This window comes from Opisthorchis viverrini, assembly GCF_000715545.1.
Source record: "Opisthorchis viverrini unplaced genomic scaffold opera_v5_172, whole genome shotgun sequence".
NCBI lineage: Eukaryota > Metazoa > Platyhelminthes > Trematoda > Opisthorchiida > Opisthorchiidae > Opisthorchis > Opisthorchis viverrini.
The window spans coordinates 654,676-672,721 of record NW_008751831.1 but is presented as its reverse complement, the minus strand read 5'-3'; the positions used below and the strand labels follow the sequence as shown (position 1 = coordinate 672,721).

At 40.8% G+C, this 18,046-nt stretch overlaps 1 protein-coding gene across 1 annotated transcript in view; it reads right to left on the bottom strand.

The window, feature by feature from the left end:
* Positions 1–18,046, bottom strand: part of T265_07535 (hypothetical protein) — a gene marked incomplete at both ends in the record, with an annotated part of 54,563 nt that overhangs the window by 10,111 nt on the left and 26,406 nt on the right. Inside the window, one exon of the mRNA XM_009173080.1 lies at positions 2,586–2,728. Coding sequence (XP_009171344.1) covers positions 2,586–2,728 — 143 coding nt within the window. The remainder of the gene's footprint in view (positions 1–2,585; positions 2,729–18,046) is intronic.

The window sequence follows — 18,046 nt, the reverse complement described above, 5'->3', positions numbered from 1 at the left end:
GAATTTGTTGCAGTCGTTGCAGTCGATTTGGTATATCACATTGTTCCTCTTGGTTTTGTCCCGGTTGTCCTTCGGTCTAGAGATTAATTTCCTTAGAGTAGCACTCGGTTTGTGGGCCACGAAGATTCCTTTATGCGCCAATAATCTGGTTTGCCAGCACGTATATCAACACACACGTAACACTACTGAACGCACAACCACTAACCCACCGCTACGCACAACTATGCACTGATGATGTCACCTCGATTGGTGATGAAACGTTTGCAACCAAATTGCCCAGCTCAGCGAACAAGCCACCGACCATCTACGCTACCTGAGCTACCGACATTCTCCTCTATAGAAAAACGAATAAACTTCTCGAAGCGGCGATCAGCGGAAAATAAGGTGGTTGCGAATCGCTGAGTCATCTAAAATACCAGTTTTCCGCTGCAAGTAGTGACAGACAAAAAGTCGGGAAGAAACTGAATGCGACGAGACTGCTCGCTATGGCCTGTATCGAAATGACTGGTATGGAAATGTGAACGCACTATTAGTTCTTCCGGATGTCAATCAAAACTAATCCTGCCGAAGCTGTGCTGAAGCACATCATGCTGCATTTCCCACCGAAATTCATAGAAAGTTGAGCTTGTTGGGAGGACCACGTAGAGGTCGAAGCTAAGCACGCGAAAACATTCCGGTCCGGTAAGGCAAGAGCAATTTATGTCCGGATGTTACCCGATTGCACAACCTCCGTCAGGTAAAACATGAAGACGAGACACTACTTGACTGTGTCCTGGACTAGCGCGTCTTTAGTTTGCTTCGTAGAGTAGCTGCATTGTTTTAGTTAATTGTTGTGAAAAATAGAGGTATTTTTCACAGGTATTTCTAGTGAATAAAGTGTTCATCACGATGGGTGATGGACATGTTTCCGACAGTGATCATTTTTTGGTCTCTCGGTAACTAAGTGTTTCTGGAATCACAAGAGGCAGTACAACACAGAAGCCTCCAAAGCTTATGGTCACCATTGTTGTGAAAACCTCAAACAGAAAAAAACTTGCTACTGATGGCAGACCGCATGACCCTTTTTCCTACCATCTAACACAATTACCCCTGTAGACCCAGGAAACAAAAGAACAACACTTTTTCTAAATCTATAACCTGAAAGTTACTGGTTCTTTGTCATACCTGGTTATATTTCTTATTATTCCTGATTTAGTCAACACGCCTTCCAACCTGACTTCGTGCGAAGTTCTACTGGAGCGGTCGCAAATTCACATCCCTTGTAAAGAGGATTATTCGTTAGGTGTAGCTTCCTACAATGATAACAGCTGACGGTTGGACCTTCCAGTGTGTTCCTCAAGCGCCGACACGCCTTCCGACTTCGTGCGAAGTTCTACTGGAGCGGTCGCAAATTCACATCCCTTGTAAAGAGGATTATTCGTTAGGTGTAGCTTCCTTTCCTAATAACAGCTGACGGTTGGACCTTCCAGTGTGTTCCTCAAGCGCCGATATATATATATATATATATTGTATAAAAATGATGTGGCGCTGAAATAAAAAAATTTCGCAGATCAACTGAAAGCAATCGACTGCGATCGTTTACTTGAAATAACCCCTCTTGGGTTGAACTCTCCATCTGGTTTGATGTATGTTTATTCTGGAAAATAAATTTTATCGTTTTGCATAGTCCTGTCCTGATGATGATAAAGGGATTTCTCCCATCCGGGTGTAGGAATCGCAAAACCTTCATCTTCCAGTCCAATTGAGAACACCTGAATAACTTACTTGTAAACAATTGCCTAATAAGGTTGTTTTTGGAAAAAAAGAGCTAAGTGCAAATTGCGCACTACCACTGTGTTTGTGATTATCTGCTGTCCTATATGGACCCATGGGTAATCCTTGCGGTGCACATTTGGTTGAAAAACATCACAAAATCTACGAGGGGTACATTCTAGTTGGTGTGCACCTCTGATAAATAAACGATCCCTCATAAACAGTTTATTCGAGGTGGCAGACAAGAAATAAAGGAATCTACGACTGCAGCAGGTTGAGCAACCCTGCCTAGCTCATAAATACAAACAGTCGTTCTTCTGAAGAAGGAAAGCCTTTTTCCAAATGCGGCACGCATTACGAATACTTGCAAACCCAAGTAAATTTTTCACACAACCCATCGCTACTCTGACAGCACATTGTGCTTCTCCATATACACTCAATCGCTCCTCAACTGCTCGACACAGAAGACGTTTTTCTCCCTTTTTGCATCAAGAACGTGTTTTGTATGTAGCTTCTTCGAGACAATACTATTTCCAGATAAATTACCCTATATTTGATCAGTTGTTTCATAATGTTTGTCAATAGCCACACCACTCTCATATGAACGGCCGTGTTCCTGTTCTGGCGTAATTCTTTCGGTGAGTCCACACCAAAGGGAAGCACCGGACTCGAATTTAGCTCTTATTAGAGCTCATCAGCAGTGCATATTCAATGGTCGTGCTGGGATTTGAACCCCGGACATCTGACATGCGGGGGGAGAGTGTAACCACTACTCCACCAACGCACGTTGGACGCATTTGAATTTTCCCGTCTGAACAGGCGAAATTGTTCACCCTTGAGCGATGTGATTGGTGTGCCCGACTGATCGAACGACGACCCAGTAACTGTCCTGGTTGTGACGATCGATTGACCGGGCAGGTTTGAAACCACTGAACAGTTCAGATCCGCTCCAGTTAAGAGCACTCTGTCCATAGATCTGGAACAGAGAAGCTGTGTGTGAATTTCGGTCACATAATTATTACACCCTACCTAGACGATTTGATGTCCGGGAAATGACGAGATCACAAATAACTATACTGGTTTTGTTCTGGTCTTCAGGCAATTTACTTTAGGGTACATGGAAACTCAATAAAAGGTAGAAAGTCATTTAAAATATACATCCAACACAATAATGCAGTTAGTTCCCACGCAAAGACTGCACAAGACAAGAGGCATACGCAAGGGTTGCGGCGGCCTTAAGTCCTGTTTAGGAAATCTACCCAAGCAGAGAAGCTCTCAGATGCAGCCCGCAAAGTGCACCCGAAAGACTCCCGCTTCGCGGTAGCGATATTTATTCCCAAAATTAAGAAGCCATAAAAGCCAAGGACTCTAGTATCCAAACTTTATGATGTTTCAACTTCGGTTAACACCAAAGGTGACGTAAATGTACTGTGGTATAAATATGAGGCAAACCTGGCTCACTACCTATATAATGATCTAATTGTACGAATCCAGTTATATTTGGGTTCAAGTCACATACCCATCTTTAAGTTCATTTAAAACCCAAAAAGTCGAGCTCACACTGAAGACCGATTTTGGTCATGTGGACAACCGACGTCTCCCCCATTTGGATCACATGTTTTTTATGAACTAGTGGTAGGGTGTTTTATCGTGGCAACAAATTATCCAACTGAAAGCACGAAGTGGAAAAATCTGTCTGTAAAATATTTCACACCTAGTTTTATGTTATAGTCCGTCTTCACGTGACAGCCGATTATTTCATTGATTTGAGTCGCGGTCAGCAGCCTTTTTTTTCTCTTGGGTAGGAGGCCCAGTTCTAAATCAACCTGTGCTTACCAGGCCGAGGACGAAATACATTCATTTGGGAGGTACAGTGGTTCTAATGGGAAGCGCAACAAGAACTTTCCTTTATGTTTCTTCTGCAGCTGTATGAGTAGTGTGTTACGCTGAGACAATATAACTCGGCCTATCAAATATCCTGTCAACTGGAACATAAAGCGGTCTTGTTTTGCGAATTCAGCTAGGAAATATCGTAAATGAATGATGTGTTTGAGTTCTTTTACATGACCGGTATATACATATATATATATATATATGGCAAATCGGTATGTTTCGTAAATCCATCATTTGAAATTATTTTTATTTTAGCGCATGCAGTGCATTTGTCTTGAAAGCAGAGTCCTTGAATGCATTCCAGTGGATGCTCATATAATTTCCATCTTCAAAACCTAAATCTTTCCATCTGCTGCTTACTCGGTCTACAGTTAGGATCGTGGGAGTTCCGTTACAAGCCGGCTATTTTCTTAACATATTCTTCCCAAGTACTGACGCAATACGTCACCTGGTACATTTCTCATTTTATTTGTGGTCTTGCTCATTTTGAGAGAACACTTCAATGGGAAACTCCGTAATGTTCTTTTGCCAATTTTAGCAGTCCTGTCACAAATCCACCTGGATAGTCGGTGGGCCAAAAACACCTGAAATTCGGTGGAATGGATTTCAAACCCCTTGCTGATAATTAGAGATGAAAACAAAGTGGATTCAACTGTAACCTCAAACATCAAATTCCTTTGTTTCTTACACACTTCGTACTTGATTCTGCAACTTACCGCTTGCTCAATCTATCACTTTGGTTCATAGCAGAGGTGCGTTACACAAAGCGCGTTCCAGTGCTACGTCACGGTTAACCGGATGTCCCGAGGGACCTGTTGAAAAGATGGTAACAACAACAACAGTGACAAAGTCTACGATTGTTTACTTTTCCCTCGTAGCCGACATGGAAATCAATATAAGTTGTGATCGATAGACTCAGTGGGCATAAATGATTAACAAGAATGACATAATTGTTGTCTAGGCATTTTGGTAAACATGTGGGCAGGGTTTATTTGTTAGCACTGAAGCAATCAATGCACGTCACTGAACATCTGGGTAATAATTTTCTCTAGCGAAGAAGGGAGTACACTTGACCTCCTATGTCTGATATGTTATTTTGAAGCAAGTTGGATCTTCTATCCGCCCATCCTGGTGGGGAATTTTGGGACAGTTGATTATTGTAGGAGTCCAACTAAGAAATTATGTCGGCTAAGAGGGTCAGTGTTTTGATTTTGAGACCAAGTTAGCAGTTTCATTAACTTTAAAAAAAGCAAACAAATCAAAACTCTTTCAGCGTTATATTTCTGCTGATTTATTGGGCTGGCAATCAAATACACTCTAGCTAAGATATGAACTATATATATTATATACATGTATATATGGTATATACGTTTCCAGTCGTGCGCTGACGATCTCGAAATGTTTGCAAGCTAGTCGCTACAATCAAGCAAAGAGAAAAAACAAATGAACGACGGCCAATTACCCTGAGTTACCAAGAGTTCGATAAACGGCTCTTTGGATTGCTTAAGCGTGCAAAAGGGTACTCCTTACAGACGAATTTTAGAAACAACTTCATTCTACTTAATTCGTCTGCCTGTTTCCAGACACATTAATTGCTCAAGTTACGGCCCAGTGGAATGGAAATTTAAACATGAGCTGAATTTGATTTGAGCCACGCTAGATCAATACATATTCTGATCTCTATCCAACCATTCATCATTACAGGGAATTGGTCTAGTCCATTTGACATCTGTAGATAATTTTCCACAAACTCCTACCACATTGGAACATGTATAAGTGTTAGGGTGAGATAACAATAGCATGTTGTCTTTCACGTTATCATTCTCAGAATAGCATATATACATGTATCAGGCGTCCAAGATGGTTGTGATCTTTCTTTATGAAAAAAGTTCCGGGTGTGCATTAACCGTATTTTAGTTTTCATTCTTATCCAAATTTAGCGGATATTTGGATAGGATGGGAGATAGCTACACCCAAGGGGTCAGTCCGAGTACACCGGCACGCTTCGTTAGAAAAAACCAATAGGATGAATATGACGGAATTTGAGGTAGTAGACCACTGCCTTAGATTTAGTAGTCAATCCATCGAACAAACCTCATCCAAATACTGCATTCGCTTACGAATCCAATCAAATGAAGAGAATTACATTGAACACAATGACCCACAGAGAAGCAGGGGATTGTCTACCAGTATATACATCAAAACACCACTCACCTAAAGATTTGCGCGTTTTTTGGGTGAGTAGAAAAAAACCAGCGTACTGAGTTCGGTAGATTACGCACAGTGCGTTTCTTCTACATTTAGGAAACGAAGAACAAACGATTTCGGAACCTAAGAGATAACTTGGCGCCTGTGTATTGAAATATTCAGACCCAGATGTATCGAACTTGGCAATCTCCTTCGTATTGAACAGGGCAGTTCAATTCTAACTTTAATCCACCAAGGTCATAAACTGTATTAGTGACCGACCATCACAAGCAATATTGACGTTTTAAGCAGAGGAACTACGAGGGATGTGTGCTCGAAACCTGTGCGAATGCGTAACCATTTTACTCAAAACGTGTCATAACTCTCCATAGTGGAGGGCGTCATGCACACGAAATATTTTGGATTGTCCAGCAACTTCACTAAGTTGAGTAACAGCTCAGTCATCTTTTGCTTATAAATGCAATTCAGTGTCCTGAAATTCAATCGAGGCAAGCCAAACAGTTATTCGCTAGCCGATGATTTTTTCTACCTATCATCTCACTGTTTTGAACCTACTCTTTAGAGGTTCCATCTTACTACCTCAAAACTTACACAGGGGTTTGATGTGTCTACCAAAATATATCCTGGAAGCATTCATCACATATTTCCTACAATTGTTTTCTCCAATTCCAAATATGTGGTTAATTTTCTGGTCATTTTTGTGATTGGACCAAATGTTACTTGCTGGACGTAGGCTTTTGGTTACTGTGCTTCCAATTTACAAAACTTAAATTATTACTGCCATAGCTCTGTTGGTTTTCAGTACTTATTCTAGGTTACTCAGTAAGAAACGTTAGTTCACAATGACAGTATATTTGTCACTATCTAGCCCCGTCATTAATGTTATTGATTATGATAAGATAACATTAATTTTCTGTAACATGAGCAGCTTTCTTAAACATGAACTTGTATCCATTAAGGTTGCTGCACAACACGTGTTGCAGCCTCACGTAACGATCAATGTTTATGCTCAAGATGTATTACTTTCTTATCGCATAGGGCGTTAACTGTTTCAGTCACGTTCTGCTTTCCAAAATTAGGCAAATTATACACCTTCTTTTTGAACGTTTCCTTATCAGCTTTCTTCCGTCCCTGTGCCAGGCTAGAGACCAGGAAAGTCCTAAAATTAGGCTCATGTATTCCTTTGTCCTTCGTCATCCTGGGGGAATCTTGCCGACAAGACTGTATGTAGAAGTGTTCCCCACAGTTCTAATTCTAAGTTATGAATTTATTCTTTCAAGTTTAGATTTAAAACAGCATCAGAATAATTCGACGTTTTTGGTGCCATGAGTAAATTTTTCTAAAATTTTTCCCACCTATTGAGTGCTAGCCAAGTGCAAGTTTATTTGGGTCCGCCATCATGTTTTCTGCCAGGCGCTTCTGAGATCAGCTGAACACCAAATCCGATAATTGTTTTGCTGCGCGTAAGCTCTGTGTCCTCGAATGCGTGATTTTGTGCCTGGGCTGGGATATCTTCGTTTGTGATATCGGCTATGATGAGTCATCGTTGGGATATCGGCTTTATCTCTGGCCACCGTGCAATGGGTTCAAGCTGGATAGACTGGATAAAGACTACAGCCGACACAATTCAGGTGATTTCTGGTTTCTGACCCTCCAACACACGTGGGAAACAACTCCTGACTGGCGTGTGAGTGTCATGGAAATCATTTCGTGATTTTTCTCGAGCGCATGAAGTGCGATGACTAACATATTGAGGTATTTTTAAACTAGACGTATTGCATGGGGATGGCGCATTTATCTTTTGTACTATTTGGCTGAAAAATGGAGGTGCCTGGCCTATGTACCTGGCTGGACAATCTGCACAGGGAATTTGGCAGAAGAGATGTTTTGGTAGAATAGGGTCCTTGGACGTTAAAGCTCAGTGTCTTTCGGCTTTATCACCCCGGCAATGTTTTGGTATCATAATCTCGAATCGCCTTGCGGAAATAACATCTCCATAAAGTTTTCTCAAGGTGATCATCGGATTTTCATCTCACTGCCTTGTCATTTTGAGCAGCGTTCTCGCCTTTTGTTGGTTACTTAGGTAGTAATATCTTGTAATATCTGCCGCTTCGTATTGGTACACATTTGTATGTATTCATCAAAGCACAAATTCTCGATGCGACTTGATAAGCATCCGGCAACTGTACGTTTTACAAAGTGAAATGCGGGGATTCGTAATGAGGACATGTGTGTGAATGTCTAGGTTTCCTGCTAATTCCCACCGATAACCTACACTTGGTAATGATAGATAACCAGCAGTGGTCCAACAAAATTTTGTTTTTTTGTTCGACCTCCTTTTTTACAACGAGTTAGTTACTAATACGTAGCTTCTTCATGCATTTCAAAAAGCTTGCCGTTGTTTGAGTGGTGTCATCGAAAATGTGTCGTCGACGTACCTCAGAAAGGTACGCGGTGGAATGGTGAAGTCCCCTAAGGCCTTGGTTTGTGCAAAAATTTTCAACAACATGTGATACTGGACAGCTCTTAGATTCAGTGTCAACCCGCCTATGAATTGCACTTTGAAACGTTAACTTAACGATGGTTATGCACACCAAAAACGAGTAATTTTATTAGCGTGGGATAAGGTTTTCTCTGTGCTTGATGTATATCATCACACACTGCTTGGTTTGTGCACTAGTAGAAAGTACGTGTGCGTGAAGGCTACTGCTAATTAATCGGGCTGGAAATTATCAACAAAACTGCGTGATCTATTTACAGCAAGTAGAAAAAACGGATTCAACAACTGGCTTGAGTACCCCGACGGACTGTTATTTGTGAAAGTAGTGGATTAAAACTATGAGGCTCTTGAGAGTACTTGTTTTATGCAATTTCGGCAACTCATAGATTTTTGCGCAATTATATATCACCTGGCTTGATCGTTTTTTGCTGTTAGTTGTTGCAGATAATTGTTGGCATGGAGCTTGGTCCTTCTGAGAGACAAAGCTTCCTTCTATTGATGTTTCTCCCCTGGACGACCAAATTTGTCTTCATCACCCTTACTTTGTCTACTATGGTGATACGGATTGAATTGCCTCTCTTCAATGAATCTGGTGACCTTCATACAAGGTGTTGCCTCGGATTTGTTTTCGGCTTCTGAGAGCACTCCAATCACGTAGTACAGCTCCTAATGAAGAATCTACCGGTAGCTTCAAAAATGTTGTCTTGTCTTATTCTGAATGTATTAAATATGGCTGCAGGATTTCCTGGAGAACTCGACATGTTTTTCAACCCCAATCAACAAACTCTTTTCACGATGCAAATCATTAAATTGACGAAGGCTGATGGTGCATAAGTCCATTTACTACACCTGTATCGAAGAAGCTCATTGTTTTCTTAAATGCTAGATGGGTATTTGCCAAGGGGGACGATTTACGGCAGGTTCTTAAACGTAAATTTTTTTACAAGTGGTTGCGCTTGTGGTTTAACAGTGCATGTGATAACCGTCTAATATTTGTCTCTTTTTTTGCCTGCATTCGGCTTGATCATATACTGAAGTACAGGACACAGCAAAAGTCTTCCTGGTTTTCTTAAAATTCATACTAAGCGTCGCATAGTAATATCATTGTGTTTGGCCGTATGCTTAAAACATATAGTCCCTCCTAGCTTCACTGAATCCGGTATATTGCCTTGTATCTTGCCACTATTCATCTGAGTCTATCTTGCAAAATAAATTTTGATGAATTCTTCGCTAGTATTGCACTGATAAACTGATGTACTTTTGTCGTACCACAAACTTGGTGGGGCTAGCGCAAAATCTCTCACAGAAATGAAAATCAAATTAATTACATGCTTTTCAAGCCTCCCGATTTGCGTCGATCCAAGCCATGTTGTCTCTTGGATCCTCAGATCACTCCATTTTTTGCCCTTGCTAGTCGTGCCATGTCTGTCGCACTATCGTTCTTTCATAGGTCACACGCACTGATTCACCCATAAAACCTAACGTCACCTTCAACGGTGTAGCAACGAAGTTTCTGTGGTAATTACCTTGGCTTGAGCCGCTCTCTAAACGGGACACTGCTCCCTTTAGCTACAAATTTTTAGCGTAAACTCTAGCTTATATGACTAATTTTGATCATTATAGATGCATTTTTCGCAAAACAAGAGTTTGTCCAAATAACCTATAGCGAAATCCGTGTCAGTAGACTCATGCATCTATATCGCGAATAAACTTATTTTTCAGATGGCAGAAAGTAAGGAAATCGCATCAGCTTTGTTACTTTGCTGAGCCTGGACCAAGCACAAAAGTTTTGAGTGCTCACTTTGTTTGCTGTAGAAAGAAAGCATTGCTCATTTCTCCAACTTGGATTCATCAAGCGCAAAGTCATTATGTCGTTTTACTGGACCCCCGGCTTTATTGGTCCCATCCCACTTTTAAATGACAACTTTCTTGGTATTCGGAAAGTGTTTTGTACATTTATAAAATTACTGTTTTGGGCCATGTTGACATGTTTTATCATCTATTCAAGTAGTGAGTTGGCTGGTTTTGTGGGGCCGTACAAGGAACTAGTGACGCCTCTTTTCCGGTCATCTCTATCTGATACCTTCAAGACTCTACCCATTAACCCGATTCTCGAAGAGACCAAAAAGTATTGCTCATTCTCCTCCATTCTAACCCTGTTGATGTTTGTGAAAAAGAAAATACTATGTGATGTTCCTCTGATTAGTTTTATTATCCTAAACCGTTTCTCTCTCCTCATAAGACAAAGCTTAGAACATTAAGTGCCGTCACTTCCATTTATAATCAAATATGTTTTCGTTTGTCCTCTTTGGTGTTTTTCATCAAAGACAAAAATCTGACCCCATAGAAGATTTATTCTGCCGGTGCACTGAAATTATTATTATTTCTCTTGGTCCCCGTGAATGAAGCCGAGGTAACTGTGCTCCTGACCATTTCCCAGTAACACTGACATTCTCCATTTCACTCAGCTACACTCAGCTAAGATTTCTAAATACGCTGAAGTACTTTCTATTTCATTACATCTACATCATTTTGAGAAATCTTTAGTTCGTCTGACTCCCTGTTTCTAAATGAACCTACAGCATTTCTTTTCCGACCACGTTAATTAACTTTTGCTTTGTTGTAGCTTCTTGCATGATGCAACTTGCGCAATGGTCCTCTACCTCTCTCCTTTTAAGTACCTAGAAAAGCATCTCCACAATTTGATTTGGCCTGATTATTCTGGTCTATTCTTCTCAGGTCTACAAAGCTTCGTATTTTATCACAAAAGGCCCACGCTAATTTAGAATTCATCATAGTTTTACGCGTAAATTTGTGTATACTTGCGTTCGTAGATTTATTTTTCACAGCTTTCCAGTCATTTTGAATGAACTTTTCAATTAAATCGCATTTCTGTGGCGACTCTTATCCTCACTTTAACGTTAACGCGTCTTCACCCAACTATGTTTCTTTCTTCCGGTACACCACTTTGTTTACATGTATTCGATGACGCTAGGTTTATTCTCCGTTTATATCTTCCATCAGGAAGATTTTATGGTACAACTAGAAACATTTGCGAACATTTTCATGCCACTCCTCATTTTCTCACTATCTCAAGGACTGGTAAAACGCAAATTCAGACGATATTTTGTTCTCTATTTGCAAATTAGGTTGTCAGGTACTTTGAGGTAACTGGCGTTCTATTAATTAGGTAGGGCTCACTTAAATATTTCTATCTCCATTCTGAATAGCATACTGGAAGTTGCTATTCACCACACCCTTGGCGCACAGGACAAATATCCATGCTATGAATGCTGCCTCTGTTCTATGCTAAATCAGCACGGCCTTAAGGCCACATTTTCCAGACGTTATTTCTCAGCGTATTCTAATATTAACTTCTCGCATACTCCATACTGGAAATTAATATTTTCGCCACTTGAGTATTGATAATGTGAAACCTCTTGTTTATGCATGGACATGGAAAAATTAACGTCATCGGCATGATGTTTGGTCAACCGACAAAAATGGAATTGTTTTTCGCCATTCTTACCGTATGTACCGTATGTATGTGACTTTAACCTATCTTGCATCTCAGGTTAAAATTTACTTCCTTAGAACTGGTTGCCACTTCTTTGGGAATTTACCCCGTGACTTATTTCTGAGGTTAGCACAGTGTATTTTAGTGCCAGTATACCTGATACTCGAGCCTGCGTTTACCTTTGGGCGGCTCTCTATACCAATTGTCGGTGGCCTTATTTTATTTTATTGATAAATACGGAAGCTACCGTAAAACAGAGTGCTTACAATAAAACTGTTCGACAGCTCACAACTGGTTTCGCTCCTTTTTGGGGCTCATCCGTTTGGCACAATCCTTGCTTTTCCGTTCTATTCGAAATCCAGTCGTACAAACCTTGAGAAATACACACATATGCACACTCAACTGAATTCCAGTACCATAAGAGAGTGGTTCAGCTGGGATGCATTTTTGTCTCCCGTGGAAAAAAATCTGGCCTGCAAATAAGTATAGTTCGCTGAAGCTTTCACAAGTCCTGCCATTCATAATTTAAGTTTCGTGCTTTTTTAGTGCAAGCAGTGTATTCAAAACAACCAAATTTTGTTGAGGCCAGAGAATTTGTATATAATTGGTAGGTTTGTTACTGTGACGCGTTTCAACTTCGGTACAGAATTTCCAAGGCCAAATGGTTAAGATTCATGGCGAAATAAGCCAGTAGACAAGGCCCTCTACCTCTAACAAGCTAAATCACTGAGATGAGTAATCGCTGCAGTCAGTAGTATAAGGGTCCTGAAGTCGATAAAAACGCAGCTGAGGATTTCCGCCGAGCGTTGTGTACGTTTACTGGTCTGTGTTATTGGAAAGGTCTGACGAAAATCGCCTTAATAGACTTGATATGGATGATTTTGTTACTTTAGATCTATATTACACACGTTACTGACTTCATTCGAATACACTATGATTCGTTTAACCAGATGATCTAAAAATGTCCTCTGCGAGTTTGTCACCTTGATTTACTGTGTGGTATTGGAAGTGGGGTGCTTAGAAGTTTGAAAGCTATCAGGCACTATGGTGTGAATTATAGTGTCTCTCCACGACGGCAACACCGTAAAGACGCCCTCAAGGAGGCACTGACCAGTATCGGAGTTGTGTCCAGATTTCTTGATAAATTGTCTACTCTGCTCTTCGGCTGTCCGATTCTGGTGTGCAATTCCGTCGCTGTTTGTCCTATGTAAACATTGGTGCTGTTCTTTTATTTATCTTCATGCGTGCATCTTAAGTGTTGGTGATTCTCCAGTTCGAAATTTCGGCTACGGTTAGCACCTCCCAAATAACCGCAGGTGATCTTGTGTCCTGATTCTTCGAAGGTCAACTCCATTTTGGGGCGAATGTACTTCCTCAGTACCGCCTGGTTAAGTTCATTTGCTATCGGTTTTCATGAGGTTCACTTGGGGTTGCTTTCTGGTTGATTCGAGCGCTGATTCAAGCTTACATAATCTTGGACTGAGCTGACGAGTAGTTAAAAATAGTAAATAGAGATTGTTAGGTCATGTGATTTCTTAATATAGGTGGTTGGTTTCCATCCGAATGTTTCCTGAAACCTCATCCACTGATCCGGCAAACTCAGTTAATGGAGAACTTACAGTACTCATTATTGCTTTTAGTGTAACATCTACCTTGTTAATCCTCGGCACCTCATAAGTCACAATTTTAAGAAACGTGATTAATCATATAACCTAAATGGCTACCAAGTGCAACCTCTCCTGTCTTCACTACCAACGTAATGGTGCCTCGGCTATTACGTCTGTTTACTTCGTTGGCTAGGTTCTGTCTATCTTTCTCTGGGTTGTTCATCTTATTCGTGGTCACTGATACCTTACCCCCACATTACTCTGCCTTGTCTTACAGTCTCAAAATATTTGATTTTCACCGCTTAGATGATGCGGTCTCTTGGCTGACCAAATACGTATTAGCTTCTCAGAGAATGAACCTTGTTGATCAAAGCCTTTTATCACTGGCTGGTTCACTATTCCAACCAAACTCCCCAGCTCGGCTCTACCGTGTCAGACCCAGAACAGCAACAGCAAATGACCGGACATCATCATCATCCATAAAGTAAAGAGGTTCCCAGAAAATCGTTTCACTGTTTCTTCTTTTAAGCTGCAAAAACTTCGCACTGTCAGCATAGTAAATACGAGCTGAATTCATTGACAGGCACACACGTCTATAGGGAAACTGCTTCATCCGATCACGTTGGTGAGAGATGATCGCAGCAGGTAGATTAAATGCACCCAAGAAATTGTGTGTAAATCAAGTGCAGATATATATATATATATATATATAATCATCACCAACAATAATTATCAGTGTTCGTAGTAATAATTCTCTGGTATGGCGTGAAAATAATGGTAATTGTGTATTTAATGGTCGTAAATGTCTTGGGTTACTGTCAGGGTGTCCAGTACGGAAAAACAGTACATTTCTCGACCGAAGCCTTTGACGCAAAAGCCGATCACAGGGCAGTGGCGTTTGGATGGAAATACAAGCGCATTTTCATTTTGTATGGACGAGTCATAATGCATTTTCTAATCCAAAACCTTGTAGGCTAGGCGATTTTGTTGGTCTGATCAAAATGTCAGATTGTGTCACATGGGAACCTCCCAGCATACACTACAGAATGGCTTAATAGGAACACCCACTTTTCCTCCTTACTCAGATATTCACAACATCGCCACAAGATATAGTCGACGTTCAACCATGAAAATACGGCATGAGAGAAGCATATTCCGCTTGGTATTTGCACAATGGGATTGATTTCTCGAAAGCATTTTCAGGGTTGCCACTTCATAGTGTAGAATATCTATGTATAATGAATTATTCTTCAAATTATCTACACGGGTGATTTGTCTAAGTGAACGAACTTTCAAGGCCGTCAAACACTACCGACAGTAAATATGTCACCCACAGTGATAAGGTATCACGAATTCCGGAGAAGATGAATCAATTACAATGAACGGAACTTGCGGCTGAAATGGCTGCTTGAACTTTCTAGGAACTACATGACAAATGTGCACGCCCAAATATGCGGAGATGCCAATTCTGTAAATAATTTTTGCTATTTGTATCTCCCCGAATACCGGAGTGTGTTCATATACTTCGACAATTGCTAATCCGAGTTAAAATCACGGAATCCGCATCCATTATTGCCATGCAAGTTCATTCTTAATAAGCAGAGCGATCCATTATAACTTGCGAAATATAACAGGACGATGGTGACGTTGACCATAGAGGACAGCGGAACGAACCGAGCTGGCACACACGATTGGCAGGCGGCAAAGTGTCCACGATGTCTAATAAACTAGCCACACTACGTCAGTCACAGCGGACAGCCGAACAAACATAGCCAATACATATTTCATTCTTCAGCCCGGCCCTGTAAGTGTGCAACTCCTCTTTGGTTAGCCGTCGACTTATCGGAAGCCGATCGTATAGAAAGTTAGAAACCTTAAGGTTGTGTTCAAGCTAGTAAGAGGTGACCAAGAGATGGTTCTCCTGTCTCCTTAGACGAAAACGTACTGGACAACCGGCGCCTTGTGTACTGTTTTTAATGAGAAAGACGCCCAATTTACTGGCTCCTTCGGACTCCTCAACTTTCCGTTTGTCTTGCTAGCCGCCTGCCTTCTTGTAGTGTACCCATTTGCAGCGCGACACAGCGCTCGTCCTTCGAGTACTAAATGAACGCACAAATACCTCATAAATATCCCTCATGTATTCATTTAACGCGTTCTCAAACGCTGTAAAAAAGAAAGGATACAGTCATCAATTTCTCAGCAAACATATGTGAAGCCACTTCGGAAACCAAAGAATTGCAAGCTCAAAGTCGAACAGGCACCAAAAAAGTAAAAAAATGGATATTACTTAAAACAAATGGCAACAAAAGGAAAGTAGATTGGGTTGATTTTTTGCTTGAGCTCATATCCAACAAAATACAACATTTTGGCGTAAGAAGTTTTATACCACTTGCAAAAGTTTTACATATAAAAGCATTATGCTCCTTAGGTGGGGCCATGGATACAATTCGGTACCACTGTTCATGGAGCTCTTCAAAATGGGATAGTTGATGAAGTTTACACGACAACGGTGCACATCACAATTGAAGTAAAATCCATGCATATCCACAAGGTTATTTTTGGCGTGGAACACAATATGTTGGAAAAAAAGCTCAGTAAATCATGATTTCGCGCCAAAGGTTTCTCACACTAGCTATCTTTATAGAGGGCCGGGCGCTAAAAAGAATCCAACTGAACAGTTTGATCCAACGGCTTTTTAGATAAAGGCTCTTGTGGTTGTCGCTAAGTGCATGCTCTTCTACATTAAAATCAGCAGATGGATGAACCCAAGAAGCTGTGCGGTATTCGGTTGTTAATGGATTATCCTGGCCCCGGATACTCGCCAAGCACCGAACAGCCTGCTTTCCCACCGGCTAAAGAAAATTCGTGGTTGATGTGATTTTCCTTATCTGGTCAATACAAATCACCGGAGTGACTGGCTAAATTATTCACCGTATTCTTCCATGTACGTATCAATTTGTAACTTCTGTAAGGAGGGTTAGTTTCCTAAAGTGGGCTGCTACACGCAGTCAGGTTTGAGAACACAGTAGCATGGTTGATCTATTTTTATAGTGACTCCGTCTGGAATCGTCTATAAAACAGTTAAAAACTACTCCTGTCATGCCATGCTGTCCAGTTTTACCACATAGTTTACTTACTTTGTCGACCCTGAATAGAAAATTGTAGTAACTTGGGTGTGGGTAATAGATTGGTGTATATGTTGGAAATTAACGGATGTATATAAGGTGGTATAATTGGGAACTACACACTGTTGGGCGTGGTGGAACAGTGACAGGTTTTCCTTTGAACAGTTATGTATAGTAAATTGCCAAAAAGATCCCAAAACACCGCAACAGATTTCAATGCAAACTTGGAAATATTATTGTTCAACGGACGTGAAAGTGTAGTCAAAGTTACGTCACTTTTAAATGCAAATGATCGGCAAATAGAGCTTTTTCTCCAAACAACAAACTGCCGCTTCCGCTTATTCCGATCCCCAGGGCTCTATACGCACGCATCAGGGGAAGTTTAAAATGTACAATCATTTTGGAACCACAGGCCCTCTGATCAAAATGTTGAATGTTTGGTTTTTAGGGGAATTACAAATATAGTGCCAAAGCGAATACCATATTTCGTGAGTTCCTCATATGTTGGCAAATTAGGAGCCTACATACGATTTCCATACTGTCATGAGGTGGGGTTTCCGAGATGTAATGTCGCTAAGAAGTATATTAGATTGAACCTAGGTCCTCAGGGTTTAGCCATACCGGGAGTTTTAACTAAGTGCATTCTGAGTAGCCGTATAGCAAGTCGATCAGGAGTAACTTCGCACTTTCTACTGCAGCAGGAGGACAGGAGTTTGCCTACTCCGAGAAACAATCACGGGAAAATCGTAACTGGGTGAGCCAGTGGTGGTGCGTGGTCACCAGCACAATTTCCACCACAGCTTAAACGCCTTTGAAATCAAGTAGAAACAATCTAATGTGTGCCTTTGCATAATGATTTTGACTTCCATGGTAGAATCTGTGTGCCCACGTCTTAGGCCATACACTTACTGATCTGTCATACTTTGAGATTCAACTTTGAGTTGTCAAAAATAAGTCCCTATGTTCGATGTTGGAAGTCAAATCGCGCAGGGTGCGACCCTAACAAAAGTGGCAATATTTATTTCGCAATTCGGAACCTGAAACTTGATAACCCAGTTGGTAATTTAAATAGGCTTCCTCTGGTTATGTCTTCTATTGCAGAAAAAGAACAGATAAAGCGGAAGTAAACAACGCAATAGAAATTGTCTCCAGTTTCCACAAAATTCATTTACTCAGGTGGTTCAACAATAAGAATTAATTCTGTTCAGTTTCGTATTTATCACAAGTAATTGAAGGGACAAGAGAATTCTAAAAACGACCACTTCTTGTAGGGTACAACTACATCCACGACAGCCAGCAAATATCTGTGTTCGTTCACCGAAAATGGCACAGTAGACGGCCGATATTGACAACTAACACAGCAACATCTACCTGAAGCTGAAAGCATCACCAGCAAGTTGACTATATATATATATATATATATATATATATATATATATATATA